Genomic DNA, 22,866 nt, shown 5'->3' on the forward strand with positions numbered 1-22,866 from the left:
CTGTTGCTGGGTAAATTTCTATCCTCCAGCCCCCACTAAAAAATTTTGGTTCCAATGAAACTCTCGCTGGCAGCGATTGCTCTCATAGATGTTGAAGGCATTGTGGAAAATGGTAAATAAGGCTGAGTTGATGTGTGTGGTGTGTTAAGGTTGTGCTTATTCATCTTTTTTGTTTGTTTGTTTAGTGGGGGGGGGGGTAATGCGGGAAAGGGCAAGCCACCCCACAAAATTTGGAAAGGATGAGTGCAGAGCAGCGGCGTAGCGTGAGTTGTCAGCACCCGGGGCAACGCAAGTAATTTGCGCCCCCTAACCCGGGGCAAGGCAAGTAATTTGCGCCCCCCCTAACCCCTAACCTGCGAGTTGCCGCTGGCGCTGCCGCCCAAACGACGCCGCTTGCCCGGAGGAGGAGGGGGGCAGAGAGGCGAGGAAAATGCAACGGCCCAGCAACTGCAGCAGCAGCGGCGGAGGCGGGGCTGTGAGGAGGGGCTGCCTGGCGCGTCCTCTGCGGCGAGCGCTGAGAGCCGCTGCCTGCTGGACGCCTTCAGCCCGGACGCGCGCACAGCTCGTCGGTTCCGCGAGACATGCAGCTCCGCTACAGCCTGCGCCCGAGGCTCTTCGGCGACTCCGGAGGCAGCGAGCGCGCCCCCCCCCCAGATGTTGCGCCCGGTGCGGCCGGCACCCCTGGCACCCCCCACGCTACGCCACTGGTGCAGAGGAACGACGGGGAACATGGCACGGTACCCAGTTGCTGGCCATTTTTCTTACTGATTTTCTTCTTTAAGTAAAGTGCCTCTCGGGTTTGTTGTAGGTTTTCTGAGTTCAAGGGTTTTGGCGAAGGACGAGTTTTGTCGGTTGCATTTGACGTATTGACTAGCAACCTTCCCTTCCAGAGAACAAGGACACTGTCATCAAGAACCTTGGTTGAGTAATCTGCAGGGTTGATTGCTGTAGTGCTTTCTACGTGGGGCTGCCCTTGAAGACTGGCGTCAAATTTTGGGGGCTGGCTGCTGGCAGAAGGTGGCAGAAGTATCACACACACCCTTTTCTTTTTATTCAGCGGCTGTGCTAGCTTCCTAATGATTCCCAAATGCAGTTCAAGGTGTGTCTGAGACCTGCTCAGGCCCCCATACCCAGGCCAAAATCTGAGGATGCCCAGCCCCATTCAATACTTGTTGTGGCCCCAGCCACTGGGCAAGTAGGAAGGTATCACTACCAACCACAATGAGATGGGTAGGAATTCTGCTCCACCACCATCCCCATCAACTTCCTTTCACAGTGGGAATATATCAGAGGTCCGTAAAAATAGTGCAACTATTTTGCTTTAGACTTGGGAAGGGGGAGCAGAGCCCTTGAACTTGCCACAGATCACCTGGTAGTACCTGGGCAACAGATGGAGCTACCTGAACTGCTCACAGTCTTTCCTCACTGTGGCGAGATGGATTGTGCTGCATATACATACAAATCGACAAATGCACATTTTGCTCAAATCTGCCCCCTTTTTTGTTTTGTTTTGTAAGTCTCATATAAGCCACCCCCCCACCCCCCCGTCCCTTGTTTCTGGTAGCCAGGCTTGCTTGTTTATTCTCCTAGGAGCTTAAGGCAGTGTGCATGATTCCCCCTCCAAACATGGTTTTATCCTCACAACAACCCTGAGAGGTAGGAATCTAGCTCCAAGCACCTTCCAGAGGTTCCCCTCATTGCGAGAAGTGAGGCAAAGGGCCTTCTCAGTAGTGGCGCCTGCCCTGTGGAACGCCCTCCCAGCAGATGTCAAGGAGGTAAAAAACTATATAGCCATTAGAAGACACCTGTAGAGAGAAGTTTACAATGTTTTAATGTTTTATTATGTTTTTCTGTATGCTAGAAGTCGCCCAGAGTGGCTGGGGCAACCCAGACAGATGGGCGGGGTACTAGTAGTAGTAGTAGTAGTAGTAGTAGTAGTAGTATTAGTAAGACAGCAACTGGCCCCAGAACACCCAATGGGCTTTAAGGCTGGTTTGAAACTGGGTCTCCACAGTCCTACTTAGCTTGACACTTTAACCAAGGACCACATTCTTCTGTGGGGTAATCTGTGGAGGGCCATATGTTAATAACTGTAGGGCCAAAACCAGTGGTAGATTTGTCCACCAGCCCCCAGAGGCTGCTGGAGGTTCAAGAAATTAGGTTGAGGGGTACAGGTTGCCCACCAGTGCTCTTACCACTACACCACACAGCTGGGTGGCCTAAACCCCACATACTGAGCACATCGCTGCAGCTCGAGTCATTATTATTTCATTTCTTTTTATTTGGCCAATCACATTGTGTATTTTTAAAAAAGTTGTTTTATTGCTGAAACTGGTTATGGGAGATCATGGTTTTTATACAGTTGCTGTTTTATTGTTCTAATTTGTAAGCTGATTTGAGGTGTATGCTATGGTACGGAAAGCAGGTTGTAAATAAATAATTTCATATCATAAAATAATATCATATCCTCCCCCTCCACTTCTCTCTCTCTCTCTCTCCATACACACACACACACACACACACACACACACCGCATTCAGCTGACAAGGCCAGATCAGGGAATATTGTTGAACCCGAACTAATTAATTCAAAGTTAAGCAAGCAAATAAAAGTTTTTACAAGGGTCTGGTTCGTGGTTATAGAAGTTCTTTAGGGCACCCTTGGGAAGAAATGCAGGAAATGTAATACTTCAGGGAATATCTAGTGGCTGGCGGATCAGCTGCGACTCTGCAGACTCTGCTCCAAGGTAACTGGCAGGACTGGGTGGTTTGCTTCATATTTTGTTAGCTTATGCTGGCGCTGAACCACGTGTGGAAGCCAGAAGGAACTCTCACCAATCATCTTATCCCTTCCTTCCCTCCCACCCACCCCACTAAATTCAGCACTTAGCAACCAATTGCATAAAAGAAATTATAGAATCATAGAACTATAGATTTGCAAGGGACCCCTAGAGTCATCTAGTCTCCCTCCCAACTACCCGATCCAAGGGCTTGCTCTTCCACCACTGGAACTCAGAGCAGATTTTGGAGAGAAGAACCCCCGTCTTCTCCCCCCCCCCTCTTTTTAAAGAATTGTTTCCATGGCTGCTTGTCTGTGAACATAGTTTCGGATAAAAACAGTCTGCAGTGGTGTTCAATGCCTTCTCGAAAAGTGCTCCTCGCCACCCCATCCCGATTTCTCCTTACCTGTTTAAGACACACCCAGCCTCCAGGTTTCAAATCTTCTAAACACCTGGCTCTCTAAATCCCCACTGCATGGCAACTGGCTGCAGTGACTCAGCGACTTGAAGAGGAAGTGTGCTCTCTGGGCGTGCTTATGTAGGGTTGCCATATTTCAAGAAGTAAAAATCCAGAAACAAAAGTTATTTGGCTTTTTTTGGGGGGGGGATCGGCATCATAGTTTTGAGCTTTGGGGGGGAATTACCCCCCACCCCAAAGGAGAGCAAAGAGTGATATTCTAACACACACTTCCTTGTTCCGTGGGCAAAACCCCCAGACATTTTGCCGATTTCCCCCCCAAAATCCCTGGAAGCTAATTCCGCCATTGAAATCCCGGGAAATTCCTGACGTATGGCAACTCTAGCTTATGTGTGCCAGAACATGCGTGACACAATCTCATCTAATAATGAGATGGAGTGGAGGCAGAGCATAGCCATCATGCTTAGAAGCCATGGATATAGCCTTATGCCCCGTAAATTTGTCTGATCCTCTTTCAATAAGCCATCCAGGGAGCCCACGAATTCATCCCACAAACCCCTTTCATCATTTTTTAGCCAGATCCCAGAAAAAGGACCAGGCCATTTCTTCCTCCTCCATCCCGTGATTTAAGCACTGCATCTCACAAGCCACCCCACCCTCCTAGTTTCCCAAGCAAGAAAATGGTAAAGTTCAGCGCTATTATTCTCTTACACCTGAGCTCGCATAAGTGTAGGTAGAAGGCACTTGATGTTCCCCTGGATAAAAATACACCAAGTGGGATGAAATTTATCCATTACTCTGTTCCTGTGACTGCAGTTTGTTTTAACTGTTTTTAATATTGATTTTTGGATTGCTTTAACCCACCCTGGGACTTGATGAAGGGTGGGCTATTATACATCAGTAGGTAGACAGACAGACAGACAGACAGACGGATGGATGGATGGATGCATTCTCTTATATGCCCTAGGCTCATCTGGCCATCACCTTCAAGCTGCCCTGAGTCTCTGAGATAAGCTGTGATGTTCACAGGGATGGCCAAGGCAGAGGGGTGAAGTATCAGCCAGTAGCCCTTTATAACAGAGGGGGAAAGCTCCCCCAAAGTCCAGGGACAGGAGAAGCCGTCCATTCTGTTTATTGGTGGGAGAGACAAGTGAGACGGGGAGATCTGAATTTCACACACAGAATTATTATTATTATTATTATTATTATTCGTCCCCCACCTGCAACTTCTGTCCAAATAGAAGTTTGGGCTGGGAGGGGTGATTTGCAGTGGGCATGCAAGGGAAATTTACCTGTTTAATGTAATAAGGGGTCTCCCTAAGTATCTGTATTCTGAGCCCTGGCCCTGATGAATTTTTGGCTCCATTTCTTTCCAAGAAAGTTCCTAAGCCTGGCAAATGTAGCCCATGAGGGAAAGGCTGGCTCCTCCTTTCTGCCCAAAGCACAGGTGAGCATTTTTCTCTTGCTGCTCCCCCCCCCCTTTAATCTCTTGGCCGGCAGACAGAAAAGCGAGCTATGCAGGAGTGGCACTGTGCTGTCTGCCTGGGAGCGTACATCTCTCCATAGGCTAAGCTGTTTGGGAATAATAGTCTCTATCAAATGACTGTGTTGTGTCTCTGGGATCAAATTCTATTCCTTCCAAAACCACGCCACCCTCCAAGCAAAGTGTGGGGAACTGTATCCTCAAGCTCGTGGAGCTATTCCAGACGAAAGCTGCCTTCTCTCTCTCCCTCTTTCTCAAATGAAGTTTTAACTAGTAGCCTGTTGTTGCTTGCTCTTGTTTATTTGGTGGCTTGGATTGCATTTCTTCCTCTTCTCAACCCCCACCCCCTTTTTGTGTGCAATACACTTTTGTGCCAAGTCAAGCCATTCAAGCTGCCACTGCCAGCTGGCTGAACTGAGCACTGAATTAAATTACGTCTGGAAGTCTGGTATGCGGATGCCACTGGGAATGGTTTGGAATCAGCGTAGGTTAAGAAAAGCCTGCGCGCTTTGTGTGTCTGTGTGTTTCTATCAGCTGTGCGTCAGTCAATGGGTTTGCTCGGCGTCAATGGGAAGTTTGTGTCGCTGAGAAATGCCATGCGGGGTGGGGGGAGTTGGAGGGAGGGTCAGAAGGGGGATCAGAAGGGGGTGCAAGGTATGTTTCTCGGAACTTTATTGCGGTTGCTCAGTGTTTCCCTGGGAGGTATTTTAAAAACCTTTCTGCGGACTGGCTTTTTGGTAAGGCAGCAAGGTTGAAGCAATTCAAAGCACACCTGTTTTCCTTTTCTTTTTTTAAGGACTATTTTTGTTCTGGTGTGTTACAGTAATAGCAGATAGCAGAGCAAAGATTAAAGGTGGGCTTTTCCTTCTGGCAGCAAATATGGCGCCCTTTGCTGATTGCATTCCAGCTTGTCTTGCAAAAGCACCTATAATCAAGCTTCTGGCAATATGCAATTTCCTTTAACTTGCCAACGATCGTTGCCAACTCCCAGGTTTTGGAGAGCTCTCATATTAGATGTCCTCAGTGGACTCTCCTTCCTGAGTAGGTCTGTCTCCTCAGGTTGTCTCCTCAGGGTTGTCTCCAAAAATCCCCAAGGTGGGGCACCTTTTGACAACAGTCTTGCAGATGACCAATTACTTTTTAAAATTCTTTACCTGATGTCCTGGCGGTGCTTGGAAATGAACTAGTAAGTGCTCTCAACTGCTTCAGGTGAGGCGAAGGATGGTTGCCAGAGGACACCTGACCTGCTTCCTCACCTGCCTTGTTTCCTAGTTGTTTCAGAAGACAGAGTGACACCTGCCTGTCATTGCAATCCAGGCAGCAGATTTGTGGTGCTTTCTCTTGCACTGGAGTACCCATGAGGCGGTGTGAGACCTCCACATACCTTCCATACAAATAACAATCTCCAGCAGAGCTCTTTGGAGTCCTCGCTTATGATGCGAATCCATGCATTTCCTTTGACAGAAATTAATTACACGTTGGCAGGCAGGAGCCTATGCAAGACCAGTTTGGCTGAATGATTGCTACTGCCCCATTGAGCCCAGGGCAAGTCTCTGTAGGGCTCTAACAAGCCATGTACTATGCCGACACTGCTTTCGGCAGCCTAGATTGTTGCAGCTTATGAAGAATAGTTAGGGGCCACAGAACACAGTGTGCATCTTACTAGATGCCCATTGCTTAGTCACAGTGGTTTTTGTGTGTTGTAAAGAAACTGGCTTATAAATCTGCTGACTTTAGAGATGGCATGGAGTGTGCAGCTGACGCGTTTTGGGCAATTTTTGTTTGTGGCATATTTAGTTTTAAGTGTTCAGTTTTCTTTTGCCTGGCTACGGAATAACTGTACCAAAACTGAACTGACTGGATCTTCTTGGAGCCAGGTTGTAACGTGGTTAGTATTAACCACCACCACCCACCCCAGTCTTGATTTGCAACCTGCTCTTATCTTTAGGCTCCACTTCAGTTTTAGCCCATGTTTCAAATGAATGAGCAAATGGGCAACGATTCGCACACCCATTTTTGGGTTGAGAGAGATGGATGCTGGTGTTTGTATCCCTTTTGCATTGCAACTCTTTTTCCTTTAAGCAGATGCCTAGGCGTCGACAAAAGCCAATTCCACCATTAGAACCATAGATTGCTTCCTTGTGCCAAGTCCAGACACTGATCCATGTAGCTCATTTCCATCTTGCAGTAACTGGCAGTGGCTCATCAGAATTTTGCACAGGGGTGTTCCCCAGCCGTGCCTAGAGAAGGCAGAGATCGAACCTGAGATCTTGTGTGTGCAAAAGCATTTGCTCTACCACAGAGCTATGGCCCTGCCGCAAATGTTGACGCCACCTGCACTTCTCCTCTTGTTTTGTGACACAGCATCACTTAGTAGCTTTTTCTTGATTTTGTGCCTTTTCCTCCCAGGATCTCAAAATAAGCATTTTTTTTCTCTCCTTCTTGTCTCCTTTTTCCTGTAGCGGAGTTGGAGTTTGTACAGATAATCATAATTGTGGTGGTGATGATGGTCATGGTGGTCGTCATCACGTGTCTGCTGAATCACTACAAACTCTCTGCACGGTCCTTCATCAATCGGCACAGTCAAGGACGGAGGAGAGAGGAGAACCTATCATCAGTAAGTAGTCCGTGTCTGCCTCCCCGAACTCTTTCCTGCTTCTCTGACTGGTTCATGTTGTTTGCTGTGCTCACCAGCTGACCCTGGGTGCTTTCGGAACAGCCATGGTGGGAGGACTTCGTCCTGGTTTTTATATCCCTCCCAATCTCACTTGGAGCGGTCCATATATAAATATACGTGGGCTGATAGTCTTGCAAACTTTTCTAATGTCCACCAGTGTGGCCAATCTATCTGGCAATGGTGTCATGTGCAGCAGGGACCTGTGATACTCCTAGAAAGTTTTAGGAACCATGGGCTTGTCTGTGGCCTAAGATCAGGCCTGTGGCCCTCCCCAGTGCTCCCATGATGCTTTGCTGTCTGTTCCACAGCTTAGTAGAGGCGAAACTGCACTATACTGTACACTAGGGAAGTTGCGGCACTTCCCCCTACCCCACTCCTTAATAATAATAATAATATTAATATTAATAATAAATGTATTTCTCATCCCGCTGTTCTAGAGGAAAGCCCCCCCCCCAAGTTAAACAGGTAACAAAACCCAAAGCAACAATGCATTAAGATAACAGCTGAAAATCATACTCTGCAGTATAATTCTTTTTAAAACGATAAATATACAGGTAGCAGCAGCACATAAGGTCAGCAGTTCCCAAATGCTTTCTGCCACAGACCGGCTGAAAATTGCTGAGGGTTTTGGCCGTCTGCTTAATGATTTTTTGACCTGTGGTAGCAATTGCAAGTCTACAGAATTCAAACTGCAATAGGAGACTATATGGCGGACATAAGAAACAAAAGAAGCCATAAAAATACAATTAAAAACCAATATGAACATTCAGAGCAATTGATGTGTCATCTCAAGAGGTTCCCCACCCCAGCTCTGGGCAAACCTGGTGCTGAAATGTGCCTGCAAAGCTAGGGCAATATTTTGTTACTTTACAGCAGGCTAGACTAGGTGAAACCACCTAGTCTAGCCTGTGCAGTGGGTTGCAGGTGGTGCTGTGGTCTAAACCACTGAGCCTCTTGGGCTTGCCAATCAGAAGGTTTGAATCCCTGTGATGGGGTGAGCTCCCGTTGCTCTGTCCCAGCTTCTGCCAACCTAGCAGTTCGAAAGCACACCAGTGCAAATAGATAAATAAGTACCACTGTGGCGGGAAGGTAAACGCCGTTTCCATGCGCTCTGGTTTCTCTCATGGTGTCCCGGAAACCTGTCTGTGGACAAACGCTGGCTCCCTCTGCCTGAAAGCAAGATGAGTGCCGCAACCCCATAGTCGCCTTTGACTGGACTTAACCATCCAGGGGTCCTTTACCTTTTACCTGACCTTGCTGCAAATGGAGGCTGTAGACTGGGGTGATACTGTGGCCTGCTGCATTCCAAACAGCAAACAGGGATTACCATTTTTGAAAGCTCACTGATAATTGCTCTGCAAGATCAAACCAAGCACATCAGGGAACAAAAATACTAGTCTACCCAGCTGTGTGGGAAAGCTTCCCCATGACACACACATGGTTTTTCAGCATACGCAGATCTAGCCACAGAATATGAAACTGAAGGAGCTTATTTGTCATGTGTCACTCCAAAGTGCAAAATCTGAAAGTAATGAAGGAGTTTCAATCTGGTTTCAGTCTCTCTCCGTTAAATAAAGGCAGTGCCTTCTTATGTTGGGTGCAGTCGTATAAAGGGCAGCAAAGCTCCCCCTAGTGGGTAAAACCAAGAGCACATGGCTTTGCAGCTCACATTATTTTATTTAGGTGGGTGTGAATGAGTTGTGAATTGTGTGAGTGCACCATTCAAACACGCTTGTCAGGGAGACATGACTGGCTGCAACTCCTTCCCGAACAAATGTTTCGGCAGGGAGCTGTGTCCCTCTATTTGTTGTTGGACTCCAAGTCCCATCAGCTCCTGTTGGCATGGCCAGTAAGTCTGGGATGATGGGAGTTGTAGTTCAGTAGCATCTAGAGGTCCAAAGGTTAGCTGCTGCTGTGTTGCATTTAGGAGCCTCACATCCTTATCTCTTCAGTTGGGTCAAAAATCAAGTGTGGGGTGTTTAACAAGAGGCCTTGAATATGAGCATGGCATCCAGATGGACTACCAGGGTCTTAGGAGTCTAGCACCATAGCTGACTGGGAAGTGGAGCAGCAGGGCCGGCCCTCCCATTAGTCAAGAGAGGCAGATGCTGAAGGACAGGACTGTGTGGCCTGCCCGGCACCCACTGAGTTTACCCTGGTGTTCTCAGCTTCCTTGTTGCCATTGTTGAAGAAATCTTCACCTACAGGTTGGCTTGCTTTTTGTACATGGAAGGTGGGGGAGACCGCCTTGCATTGCAGCAGCGTATCTTGGGCTGGTCCTGGGGGCGACGGCAGCTGAGATCTGCAACCAGTAGCAGGGGCACAAATGCCCTGGAAGTATGATTTTAGGCAGCCTTCAAATAACGTCTGCAGGGCACCAGGTTGGCTAAAGAAAGAAAATGAGGCAACCAGTTGCTTTGAGCACAGATGGGCCCAGGAGGGCCATTTTTTCCGGCCCCCAATCTCGATTTCTGGGTGTAATTTTATTTGATAGACGAAACTAAAAATCCATTAATAAATGAAGAGGCATTCTCTTGACCTTTTGCTTTTCAGCTGTGAAGAGTTTAAGGCTGGCTCTGGACATTTTAATCTGGATCCGTTTGTCCAGAATAAAAACAAAGTAAGGTTGTTGTATGCAGTAGAAGGCATATGATTATCTTAAGAGTGATGGGAGTAGATGCTTCAAAGCATCGGTTTTGGGGCTGCAGGACAGCTTGCCTCCATCCACCTCTTTCCCCGAGTAGTGTTCAGACATCAGCCTGAAGACTTTGGAGCGGCAGATGGCATAATGCAATGACATTGCCCACTGCTAAATTAAATATAAACCAGTGAGCATAAGGTGATGATACACTCACCACTTAGTAAATATGCCCTATGGGATGATGAAAAAATAAGCATTTGTATGTCTCGGAGTGATTCACTCCCCTGCCCAGTGTTGTAAACTGTTATCAAGCAGACCTCTAAGCCAAGAGGAATCCCATGTGTGCAGCGCTTCCCTTGCGCATAGCACACAGATGCTGCTCTAACGCATTTGTCCTCAACTGGTGGTTTGGGATCTGCTGCTGGGACACAGCCTGACCTAAGGTGGGTCACTACAGCAGCTCAACCACTATACAAATATAGGGTGAAAAAATAAATAAATTACAGTGGTGCCTCGCAAGACGAAATTAATTCGTTCCGTGAGTTTTTTCGTCTAGCGAATTTTTCGTCTTGCGAAGCACGGTGTCGGAAAAGTTTTGGAAAAGCTTCAAAAACCTCAAAAAAGGCTACCACACCGCGTTCTATGAGTTGCTCCTCGAAGTCAAGTCGCAACTGTATTAAGGGTGTTAAGAAAAAGGAAACAAACTTGCAAAAAACGCAAGACGTTTTCGTCTTGCGAAGCAAGCCCATAGGGAAATTCGTCTTGCGAAGCAGCTCAAAAACCGCAAAACCCTTTCGTCTAGCGAGTTTTTCGTCTTGCGAGGCATTCGTCTTGCGGGGCACCACTGTAGTGTGTTCCTGTAACGGCATATGCGGATGAAATCTGTTTGCAAAGATTAAGGACAACTGCTCCAAGCGGCTGTTTGCAGCAATTACTTGCCCCCTTCTGAGCAATAGGTCCCATCCTCCCAACTTGTATGAAAATTAAGTGTTGCCGTTTGGGACCAGTTGCCAACCCTGATGAAAGGCTGGTACAAGCCAAAGTCGAGGGCTTGTGGCCACTTTTTAGGGCAAGCTAATCCTTGAGCATTAAAAGATGCATCCATAAAACCACAGTTGTTAGCATCGGTTTATCTCGAGAGACAATGAAGTGCACCTCCCGGGGGACAAGTCAAATTGCTGGAGAATCCCAGCGCCTGCCGTGGCTGCAAAGACCAGTAACTTGCCCCTCTCTCATTGCTTTTGCTGTGTTAGCAGCACCAAAGTGACCTCTCTGGGGGCACAAGCCTGGACAGTGTGTATGGAGGTCCTGAGCTGCCCAGACAAGACTCCTCTCTTGGCCTCGTTGATGTGCTCCAACGGAAAGCAGAGCAAGACGTTTGGCACCAGCTTGGCTGCAGGAGTTGTTGGAAGGAGGCGTACAAGGCGCCATCCAACCGTCTTAGGGGCTGTACTCCAGATCAGTGAAGGGTCTGCTACTTAACCTTTTCTTCTCCCGAAGATGTCCTGCAGTTACTACTACTATATAAGAGTGGGGAACCTCTGGCCTCCCAAAATGTTGCTGGCCTCAACTCCCATCTAACCCAAAGACCCTAGACATGGACTGTAGTCAACAGGTCCCCCATCTCCGACCTAACCATTCTATGCAAATTGCATGGAGTGTGGCTAATTACTCAGAAGCAAGCCCCCACTGGCTTAAACCACAGAGCCTAGGACTTGCTGATCAGGAGGTCGGCGGTTCGGATCCCCACGACGGGGTGAGCTCCCGTTGCTCAGTCCCTGCTCCTGCCAACCTAGCAGTTGGAAAGCACGCCAAAGTCCAAGTAGAGAAATAGGTACACTCCGGCGGGAAGGTAAACGGCGTTTCCGTGCGCTGCTCTGGTTCGCCAGAAGCGGCTTAGTCATGCTGGCCACATGACCCGGAAGCTGTAAGCTGGCCCCCTCGGCCAATAAAGCGAGATGAGCGTCACAACCCCAGAGTCGGCCACGACTGGACTTAATGATTAGGGGCACCTTTACATTTTTAAGGGTGCAATAGACCTGCAACTTTAGAGACCAAGTGACAAACCAGGAAGTCCCCATTTCGGCTCTTCTCTCTGCCATGGAACTCACTGTGGCGATAACAGTGCTACCCTGTCTTCGGAAGTGCTGCTGGAAATGCATATTAAGTGCTTTGTAAAGCCTTTTCTTAATTCCAAGTTTCCTTATGCAACCGCTCCCCCTGGCAAGAGAAGTTGCAATCTAGGTGGGTTGAGGTTTGCACCATCTTTCTTTTTTTTTAACTGGGAAATCTCACCACAAGGTTTTTTTAAAAAATGTGGATCTATAATTCTGCCATGGTTGTTTGTTCTTTAAATGAAACCTTACCAAGGAAGCGAGCAAGAGAGAAAGAACACAACAGAATAACATTTCCCTGGAAACTTAACAATGCCCTTTTGAATTTATCTCTGTTGCTACCATCTGGAGATGCATTTATATGTGTGCCTCTAATTTTTCTTTCATGTGGTTTTTGTGCTTTCTGACTTAAAAGTAGACTGTAAGATGCAGGGGTACTCAACAAGTTCCCTAGCTCCACACAGCAGCCTCCTGAAATATGGCTGGTTTATTAGTTACATCACCCAAATGGTGCAAGTCAATTAATATTCCATATGAAACCAGCATTGGTTATCTTTCACTCCAGAGTAGCCTCGTATCTTATGTGTGACATTTTTGAGACAAGATTTCCTATGAAAACAGAAGGAAGGGGGAAGCATCTGGAGCAACATCTCATTTCCCTATAAATCACTTCTGGCCTCCTCTTCTGGTTGCAGCATGCCTTGTCTGCAGAGCTGAACGATGGGGGTGGAGACACTCCTTCAGAGCATACAAGTGCAGCTCTTCGAAACTGTTAGGCTCTTTGGAAGTTGCCGTTGTTACCAGCAATCGCTAATAAGTTTGAGCAGGGTGGGGGAGCAGCACTGCTCAGTAGGAATTATCTAACCTTTGCCTGTTCTTTCCCATTTTAGGAAGGAAGCTTGTGGCCTTCAGAAAGCACAGTGTCGGGAAATGGAGTAACAGAGGTAAGTAGCCTGGTGTCAGGGCTGGAGCCAGAGGCAAGTCAGCACAGTTGCCAGTGAAGTTTACTCTTTATGCAAGGAAATTGCGTACAGTGGTACCTCGGATTAAGAACTTAATCCGTTCTGGAGCTCCGTTTTTAACCTTAAACTGTTCTTAACCTGAAGCACCACTTTAGCTAATGGGGCCTCCTGCTGCCGCTGCACCGCCAGCCCACGATTTCTGTTCTCATCCTGAAGCAAAGTTCTTAACCCGAGGTACTATATCTGGGTTAGCAGAGTCTGTAGCCTGAAGCATCTGTAACCCGAGGTACCACTGTACAGCTAGCTCAGCAACCCTTCACAATTCCCAACACCACTTTCTTGCAGTTGCCAAGTCTGAAGGTTCCCCCCTTCTACCCTTTCTAAGGCTCCACATTTCCCAGATGATTCCCAAGCAGCCTCAAACTGTGTCTGTGCACCTCTGGTCTCTGTTCTGCCCTTCTTGTTACCCATGATGTTCTTTGAGATCAGTAGGAGAGGGAGTCCTTGGGTTCTGCAGCAGCCTCTTTATCTGTGTCCTCTGCTTCAGCCTCATAGTCTGAACTGCTGCCTGTCACTGGCTCTGCCTGCTCACTAAACCCTGTTGCCCCTTCAGCACCCAGCCCCTCCTCTCAATCTTCTCCCTCTGCTCTCTCCTCATTGTCCTACCACCAACCCCTTGGCCCTGAGCCTTCCCCCTCTGGGGGTTCCTGTGGGGCCTCCCACCACCTGTGCCCGACACACAGTTGAAACTTAGCAGAGGCCAGATTTTGTGGGCTCACGCCCGTCTCCCTTCTTGTCTCCAGCAGCAAGTCTACACGCCGAGGCCTACGGACCGGCTTGCCGTCCCGTCCTTCTTGCAAAGGGACCGCTTCAACAGATTCCAGCCGACGTACCCTTACATGCAGCATGAGATTGACCTGCCGCCCACCATCTCTCTGTCGGACGGGGAGGAGCCCCCGCCTTACCAGGGGCCGTGCACACTGCAGCTCCGAGACCCGGAGCAGCAAATGGAACTCAACAGGGAGTCTGTCCGGGCGCCTCCCAACCGAACCATCTTTGACAGCGACCTGATAGACAGCTCGGTTTACGGGGGGCCCCGGCCCCCCAGCAGCAACTCTGGCATCAGCGCCACCTGCTACGGGAGCAGCGGCCGGATGGAAGGGCCGCCCCCCACGTACAGCGAAGTGATCGGTCACTTCCCCGGCTCGACCTTTTACCAGCACCAACAGAACAGCGGCGGGGTGACCGCCATACTGGAGGGGGGCAGGCTCCACCCTTCGTCGCAGTTCGGCAGCCTTGAGAGCACAACAGTGTGGAACAAAGAGAAAGAGAAACAAAAAGGGCACCCCTTTTAAAAAAGAGCGAGAGAAAGAGAATGATATTAAACACTCTGCACTTGTTAACCAGGGTGGGGTGGGGGGGTCGGGGGGGGGAGATATCGAGAGGCGGAGGCACTGTGTATGAAACGCAACGCCCGTCTCCATATAAATATTTACATGTTTATGTTTGGTCTCAATGCACAAGCCAACCAAGCTTGCAAAACATTTCTTTGTTGAGTTCTGTCTAGAAAGGTTTTTTTTGGGGGGGGTTATATGTTCTGTTTTGGGTTTTTTTAAGAGAAAAAATACCCAATCCTTTTTCTCTGCCCCCCCCCCGCACCCCACCTGCCACCTTTTGCGCCTCCCCCGGCCCCAGTTTTTGTTTCTAGTTGAGCTGCGTGTGTCGGCGCTACAATATTTTTGTTGTTGTTGTTTATTTCACTTAACTTTAAAAGACAAAAATATTTGCACAAAAACATTTGTTTAAAGATCTGCAATATATATATATATATATAAAATATAAATATAAATATATATTAAAAAAATAAGAGAAACTGTATGTGTGTTGGGGAAGCAGGTATTTTTATATTAGAAGAGACTATTGATGAGGGGGGAAAGAAGAAGAAAAGTTTTTGTTGTGTTTTTTTCTGAACTAGAATTTAAAAAAATGGCAATTTTTGTGAGGCAACTCAAAAGAGCATGTATTACATTGTAAAAAAAGTGAAACAAAAAAACAAACAAAAAAAAGCAGGGGTTTAGAGTTATTTATATAAATGTTGAAATTTTGCACTATTTTTTAATATAAATGTGTCAGTGCTTGTGTTGGTCAAAAGCCTCTTATCACATCTACCACAAAACTGTTAAGGGAAACATGTTTATAACAGGGCAATTCTGTATGCTTCTACTCAGAAGTAAGCAGCACTGAGTTGAGTGTGACTTACTTCCAGGTAAATGTGTATAGGGTTGCAGCGGAAGTAAGGACTAAAAAAGAGAAATTGAGGGAGGGAATGCCTGTAAAACTAAAGCCACAGACCAGTAAGGAACATCATGTGAAGACTGCATCTTGTACATTTTCCTACTTTCCTATTTTTGCTCTCCATAGTCACTTGACCATGTCTCAAACCTGATCATCACATCTATGACGCCTGACTACAGGTGTCCTCAAGATACCTGATTGCAGAATGTACACGGAACTGTATCTGTTCTGAAGGGTGTTTAATGCATGTGTATAAACTACCCTCTTTCTTTTCTGGTATGGTATGATTTCGACTTAAAGATGAAAGAGGTCATTTATACATTCATGCATACACCTTTCGAAATTGGACAGTTTCCCTTCTTTTTGCACTCAGGTGTCTGTTCCCAGGGATGTTAAGTCAGCGCAAGATTCCACTCTTGTACATTCCCTTGGAAATAAAGACTTTTTTAAAAAATCAACAAATAAAATATTGACTGTGCATTTGTTTGGCCATTTATGGTTATTGGAAGCATGACAAAAATATATATTTTTAAAAAGCAAAGTTTGGAGCTTGCCCCGACAAAGAGTTAGCCATGCATGAGTTCACAGTTGCCCTGGTACAAGATTTGTCTGGCTCTCATTGATATGGAGATAGCTACGCATATTGTACAGGCCCTGCTGGCAAATGCAGAACTATGGCCGAAATTTAAATGGGTGGGGAACCCCTGCTTTGAGCAAAGCTAAGAAGAGTGCAGACATTGTGTTCTTTAAACAGAGTTTTGCAAAGCCAAGACCTTGAGAGAGCAATTTAAACGGCCCCTTCTACTGCTACCTTCTCACTAACATCAGGATGACTATAAAAGCATAAGTGGTCGTTAAAATGCCTTCTTTTTAGTGATCAGGTGATGACTTCTAATTGTTGGGGTTATTTCCCCTGCCCCCCCCAAACCAATCTGGCTCTCTTTTGTCAGTTAAGGCAATAAAAGCAGGGAGATCCCACAAACCTGCCTTATGGATGTTTCTGTAGAAACCTGGTTTGGGACAGCTCCATTTTCCATAAAGTTTTTGAATAAACTCTCTTAAAAGAAGGTTGACCAGATGGGGAAGGATAAGGTCCCTGTGCACTTAATACTTGTGTAAATGAAGAGAAGGGCCGAACAGGTGCAGTTTGCTCTGTCGGGGCAAGAACATGGGTCCATTGATACCCCTTCTGTTTACACAAGTATTAACGTTGCAAGAGTCTTGTCTTCCTTTGCTCCCAGTTTTTTGGGCCTGCAGAACAGCCCACTCGCCCAGCTATGTGGTGAGCCAAGTGTATAAAAAGTCTCAGCTGGTTTCCTCAACCATGGGTAGGCAAACGAAGGCCTGGGGGCCGGATCCGGCCCAATCTCCTTCTAAATCCAGGCCGCGGACGGTCCATAAATCAGCGTGTTTTCACATGAATAGAATGTGTGCTTTTATTTAAAAGGCATCTCTGAGTTATTTGTGGGTCATTGGAATTCGTTCATTCCACACACACACCCAAAAAATTATAGTCCGGCCCCCCACAAGGTCTGAGGGACAGTGGACTGGCCCCCTGCTGGAAAAGTTTGCTGACCCCTGGTCTTTGGGATTCAATCCATCCATGTGCCCCACCTGCAGACTGAAAGATGAGGGCAGCCATTTTGGCAGGCCTTGCTCAGCTTCCTCTGGTCATTAGCTGTGCTTTATTCATTCTAGATAAATTGGTTCTGATTTAGGGCGAGGCTGGGAGTGGGTCGTGGACAAATGTAGATGGAAACATGTTGACTCCTGTGATGTATTAAAGGCTAAAGAGTTGTGCTTAATGCTTTAGAAGCAAAACCTTTACCTCTTCCGAAAGTTGGCCTTCGCTCAAAACCTAACCATTGCAACATCCTTCTGTGTCGAGGTTCTGCTCGCTAATCCTTCTTCGAAACAGCTCATGTCATCGTTATCTTTTCTTTTCAAGTGTTGTCTCGTTCTCTTGTTTCATAAAGCATTTTGTCTTACAACGCTATTGTTTACATTTTTTTATATTGTATAAAAAGAAGACCTGATCAGTTGCTTTAACCTTCATGGTGAATTTGTACGTTGACTGTGCGAGAGAGTGAGAGTGAGAGACGTAAATTATGGAGAGAAAGAGGAAGAAATAGATGCATGTATAAGGGAATGGAACGCTTTTTTCCTATCTTGTGCGTAGATTTTAATCTATTGCTGCAAAGGTTGCCAACTCTACGGGAACAAACCAGCCTGGCCTGTTCTTCTGTCTTTAACAGTAGCACGATGGTGAGAAATTAGCAAGTGGAGCTTTCCTCCCCGCCCTCAAACTCTACGGAGACACAAACATGATCGCCTGCTGGTGTGTGCATGTCATGTCTGCACAGACCATGGAGGACAGGTTTAGCAGTGGCTATTAGGCACGACACGCAGTACGCTACTAAATACCAATTGATAGGAATCCCCTGCTTGTGGGATTCTTGGAGGCATCTAATTTGGTCACTTTGGGAAGCTGGACGAGGCGGAACAGGTTCTGCTCTTTTGGTCTCGTGTTCTTAGCTGCTGATAAAGGCACAGCTGCAATGGCCGGTTGAAAAGTTGGCAACCTTCACGCCTACACAGTTCCACCAAGCTGGGGGGATGCAAGAGCTCCATGTTGGAGTAATAGGGAATGGTTAGAAGAGGGAACTGTACCAAGTGACCATTTTTTATTTTATTTTTTACAAGGAGGTGTAATTTTGCTTTCTGCCAGATGCTAACTAGTAAGGTAACATAAATGAAAGATATAAAGGCAATAACTCTTGTTTTTATGCGACTTTTCTATTACTTGAAGAAGAAGAAGAAAGAAGGGGGGGGGAGGAAACAGAAATCCTGCAGCCAACCAGAGAACAGTTTTTAAAGTTCTGACCATTTGCAACATTATTTATATATATTTTAAAAAGGACAATAGAGACAACTAAGAGATGAACTTGAAGGTTTCACCATTTTTAAGGAATTTTTGTGCTTTTTTTTGTTTTTGCCTAGCGATAGGTTCCTGGACCTTTATTATTATTATTATTATTATTATTATTATTATTATTATTATTATTATTATTATTTACAGCATCGTAACCTGCCTTTCCCACCCATAGCTCCTTGACGATAGCTTTACGACACCTGCAATTTACCTTTTTTTTTAAAGTGAACTAAAAGGAATAAATATTGCTTCCTACGAAAGGTACAAAATATATGAATTTATAGAAGTTCTTTTTTAAAAAAGAAAAAAAAGTATCTTTCCTTTATGTAACATGTCTATTTAGTGCCTTATTAAAAAGAAACAGTAAACCTCCCTTTCTGAAGAAATAAATTAGAAAGGGGGGGGAAGGGAGGAATCCAATCATTGCTAGTGATAGGAAACTTCCAGGGTTTGGTCACTTTTCCCTTTTTTAGATCCCTGGTTTCCCTAGTTACTTGTTTTTTCTGAAAGGGGGGGGTACCACTTCTTTGAACTTGTACCCGTGACCCCCCCCCCTCTAGACCCAGTCTGATGTGCCTAGCTGCTTAAGGTGCTCCCTTCCTGTCGTCTTCTGCCGCCTCTTTCCTTGGGACTGTTTGTGAGGTAACTTGAAATACATTGTATGCACATATCCTACTCCAGTAGGTATTAAAACTGTGGTGGATATTGCAAACCGAGAATACCAACCAAAAGACGAAACCGAAATATATATATATATCTGCCGCCCTCTTGAGCCAAAACGAGTGACTAGTAATGTTCTGTGTCTTTTAATTGTTTGTTGGTCGTTGTCATTATTTTTTCTTCTCCGTTCTATGGTCTTAACTAGTGTGTTTGCTACAGGAAAAAAAAAAGAGAGAGATAACAAAAGAAAACAAAAACGCTTACCTCAATAGCTTTTGGGTGAATGTGCATCACATATCTGAAAACTCTTTGCTGTATCACCGGGGTTGGTGGTTGTTAAATGTCCTCTGAGTGCCTTGTATAAAATGGGAGGAGTCTGCTATCCTAGGGGGTGCAATGGTGGGTAGGGGGGCAGGAGGCCCACTGCTGACCTCCACCTTCAGCTGCTTGGCTCTTGCTGCTGTTACTCCTTGCTGTGTAACTGTCCTACACCTAAGTAGTACCTAAGTTGGTATCTGAAGAAGTGTGCATGCACACGAAAGCTCATACCAAGAACTAACTTAGTTGGTCTTTAAGGTGCTACTGGAAGGAATTTTTTTATTTTGACTATGGCAGACCAACACGGCTACCTATCTGTAACTGTCCTACACCTGGCCATTTCCATGTAGGAGCAGTAGGGATGAGTTGCAGCTGCCCCACTAGCCTTGCCCCTCTCTCCCCGAACGGCCGGGTGGTCCGGTCCCAAAGGAAGAAGACAAACAGGGTCAGCAGTGACACTGGTGAGGAGGAGACCCTTGTTGGGGGAGGCCCACTGCCCCAAATCCTCTGTTCCGCCCCACCAAAACAAACAAAAACCCTAGAGCTGGCACTGGGCTGCCAACTTTGTTCCTGGCTTTGCTCCTCTGCTTTTAACAAAAGGCTGGTGTGCATCCACAAAGGAAGAGGCTTTTCCTCAATGCTCCACCCTCTTCCCTCCCTTTCTTAACTCACAACACAACACAACTCTTCTGTTGTCCACTCCCATCCCTCTTAACACCAGAGTCTCTGCCTGACCAAAATAGCTGTGTGTGTGTGTGTGTGTGTGTGTGTGTGTGTGTGTGTGTGTTTAATGCCATCATCCCTCTTAAGCTTTGCTAGTCAACTTGTTGAATGGCCAGTTGTAGTTATCAAAGATAGTATTGGTCTAAGCAGGAGCCACTGTGAGAACTCCCTTGAACACCATGGCTCTGATGGAGAGTGGTTTGATTCCTCCCCATCCTGCTGCTTAATACCAGCAAAGGAAATGATATCCTGTTTGCCCTTTGCTGCTATTAAGATGCAGACTGATGTGTGCTTATCCCAAGCCTCCAGGCATTCAGATACATAGCGGACATCAATGATGTTGACAACTCATCAACTTTGATCTAATGCTGCCACCTTTTACCTACCAGGGCTCCTGTGCATTTTCAGCCTGGGTGGAAGGCAGAAAGGCCTGCAAGCAAACATTTTTTCCCCTGATAGCACTTCCATCCCAGGAAAAAGGTGTGCTTGTTGAGCTTCTGCCAGACGTGAAGTTGTTACAGACCCAGGAGCCCTGCCAGGAGGAAAAAGTGGCAACCTTAAGTGAATTGTGCCAATAGGAACTCAGATACTAACCTGGACTGATCAAGGAGTCATTCCGCCGTTGGGGTTTCTCTGGTAGCTTGTTCACACTTGCTTAAGTGTTTGCAGAGGGAAATATGTCGTCCCCCTTATAATTCCCCCCAGTAATAGTTTTGCAATCAGATCTGCAACGTGTGTGCACTGTCATGGTGGCTGCTTAAATGAGCCAAGTTCTTAGATGGTTTCTGAATGGCAAAGCTGGCTTTCCCATTTGCCAGTTTTACAGAAATTCTGCTAGGAATCTTGCTAGCATTGATGACACACTTGTACACAGTGGATTGTATGTAGTCAGTATTAATCATAATTCCATTCTTTCCCCCATAACTCAAAGGGAGATCTGTGGGCCTTCATAAAAACAGAGTGACGGACCTTCATTGATAAAAAAATAGATGGAAGGACACACCTTCATTGATGAAAGCTATGTTTTTGCACCTGACTAAATGAGTGAAGATGTGAGCCCCAGAAAAGACCTTAAAAAACAAAAATTATGGGGAGAAAACAAAGCAACACTTATAGTTGACAAACTCCTTTCTAACTGCTAGAAGTGTGAAGAGCCAGTAGGTCTGGAGGGGTTTTTTGTCCTGTACTTTTACAGTAGAGCAAAGAGAATTCTTAAAAACCAGTTCCACCAAAATATTATGTACTGAGGTATGAATGTGTATTTGAAAATAATAATGGCAGGTTACAAGTGTGGTTCTTTCTTTTTCATGATTCTTGCTTTCAACTCTTGTAAGCGTTGGGTTTAGAAATCTGATCCACAATTCACTTAAGAATAAGGATGGTCATAGGTAAGGGGGGGGGGGAATCAATATTGTTCTGAGAACATTGTTCTTTCTTTTTAGTACATCTGAATCTCTCTTCAAAATTGCACTAAATGCTAAGTTTAACGGAAAGAAAAAGCTCACCCTTTTTTCTCTCTTGAGTTGAATTAAGAAGCCAGAATTGTAGCATAAACATACTAGCCAAGAACAGACTTAATTTGTATTCTCTTGTATGATCTGTGTGGCACTCAGATATATATATATAGACCTATACTTCTCCCGTGTACTACACAAAACAAAAGGGGTTGAAGAGGAAAAAACAAAATTTCCATAAACTGCTTTTTTCAATTTTTTGCTGTAATATAGAAGCTCATGAAGGACTACATTAAAAGTCCTAATTTGCCTGCCTTATAGTCACATTTCATTGTATTTTAATATTTTCTTCAATTTCCAGTTGGATTGCTTTTGGCTTTGGAGTTTGTTATAGGCAGTCCTGTATCCTGAATTTTTTTTTCTTCAGATAAAAAAAAAACTTATGTAAACTATAGACAGCACATGCAATGCAGTACTTATCTATATTTTGCTGTTTTAGTATGAATATGTACTCTGATGCCAATTTCCACAACTCCGTTGTAAAACGCTTCTTGTGTAACAGTAACCGATGGTGGCAATGATATGTCATTCTATTCTTTAAAAGCTGCAATACTTAAAACAATAAATTTTACAATACTTTGGATTGCTTGTTTTCACCTCTTTGCTTTGTTTAACACAAATATATTATGTCTTGGAAACGCAACACTCAGATTTTGAAAAAGGAAGGGGAAAACCCTCTGTTTTGGGTCTTTGCATTCATTTTTTTAAAAAGCGAAGCCTTCTCAAAAATTAACAATTTATGACAAAGTGTGTGGGTTTTTCTTCTTCAAGTAAACTAATCTCATTCCTGGAATATTTGTGTGTGTGTGTGTGTGTGTATGAGTGCTTTTGCACGCGCATGCAGATGAAGTATTTATTTTCTTTTGAACAAAAGAAATATTCCTGATTTGCATTATTGCACCAAATGTATACATGTCACAACCCTGCCTCAAATAATGGTTTTGGATTGACTGACGTCCTAAGCACAGATCACCTGAGACTTTCCTCTCTGAAGCTGTGGTCGAATTGCAGTGATCACATTAAAGTTATGACTGAAAAACTCAACTGTTTGCAGGGTTTTCTTGAATGTCCTTTTGGATTTTCTCAGACCACCTGGACATGCCTCCCACTCTATATGCATACTGTTCACAGTGAGTAGTTCTGGGGTCAGTGCTGAAATACCTAAGACTGGCCTCAGAGACCTGCCTTGTGCATCTGCAGTAGGTATGACTGGGCTGGCGGGAACATGAGACAGGGCCTTTTTAGTGGTGGCTCCCTTCTTCATAAGCTTCATTTGGTTCCCTTTCTCTTAGGTTTCTTTCTGCAATCTGTTAGCGTAATGGTAGCAGATGATGCATAGCTTGAATGTAA

General features: G+C 45.7%; 1 protein-coding gene and 1 long non-coding RNA gene across 6 annotated transcripts in view; one reads left to right on the plus strand and one right to left on the minus strand.

The window, feature by feature from the left end:
- The window catches only part of PMEPA1 (prostate transmembrane protein, androgen induced 1), an 87,888-nt gene extending 70,528 nt beyond the window's left edge, over positions 1-17,360 (plus strand). For 2 of the 5 annotated variants that reach the window (XM_081196673.1, XM_081196670.1), the window contains exons 2-4: positions 7,143-7,297; positions 13,003-13,056; positions 13,878-17,360. In XM_081196673.1, coding sequence (XP_081052799.1) covers positions 7,184-7,297; positions 13,003-13,056; positions 13,878-14,429 — 720 coding nt within the window. In that variant the 5' untranslated portion in view covers positions 7,143-7,183 and the 3' untranslated portion in view covers positions 14,430-17,360. Of the gene's footprint in view, positions 1-17; positions 113-4,468; positions 4,645-7,142; positions 7,298-13,002; positions 13,057-13,877 lie in introns of those variants that run through there. The other 3 variants (XM_081196672.1, XM_081196674.1, XM_081196671.1) reach the window with 3 other exon arrangements.
- Positions 17,361-19,148: 1,788 nt separating this feature from the next.
- LOC308588359 lies at positions 19,149-22,608 on the minus strand. The gene is made up of 2 exons (XR_014008634.1): positions 19,612-22,608; positions 19,149-19,453 (listed from the first exon to the last, which is right to left on the minus strand). It is a non-coding gene; the product is annotated as an uncharacterized lncRNA (long non-coding RNA).
- Between the last annotated feature and the right edge of the window lie 258 nt (positions 22,609-22,866).

Source organism: Podarcis bocagei, assembly GCF_964188305.1.
Source record: "Podarcis bocagei genome assembly, chromosome: 5".
NCBI classification, from domain to species: domain Eukaryota; kingdom Metazoa; phylum Chordata; class Lepidosauria; order Squamata; family Lacertidae; genus Podarcis; species Podarcis bocagei.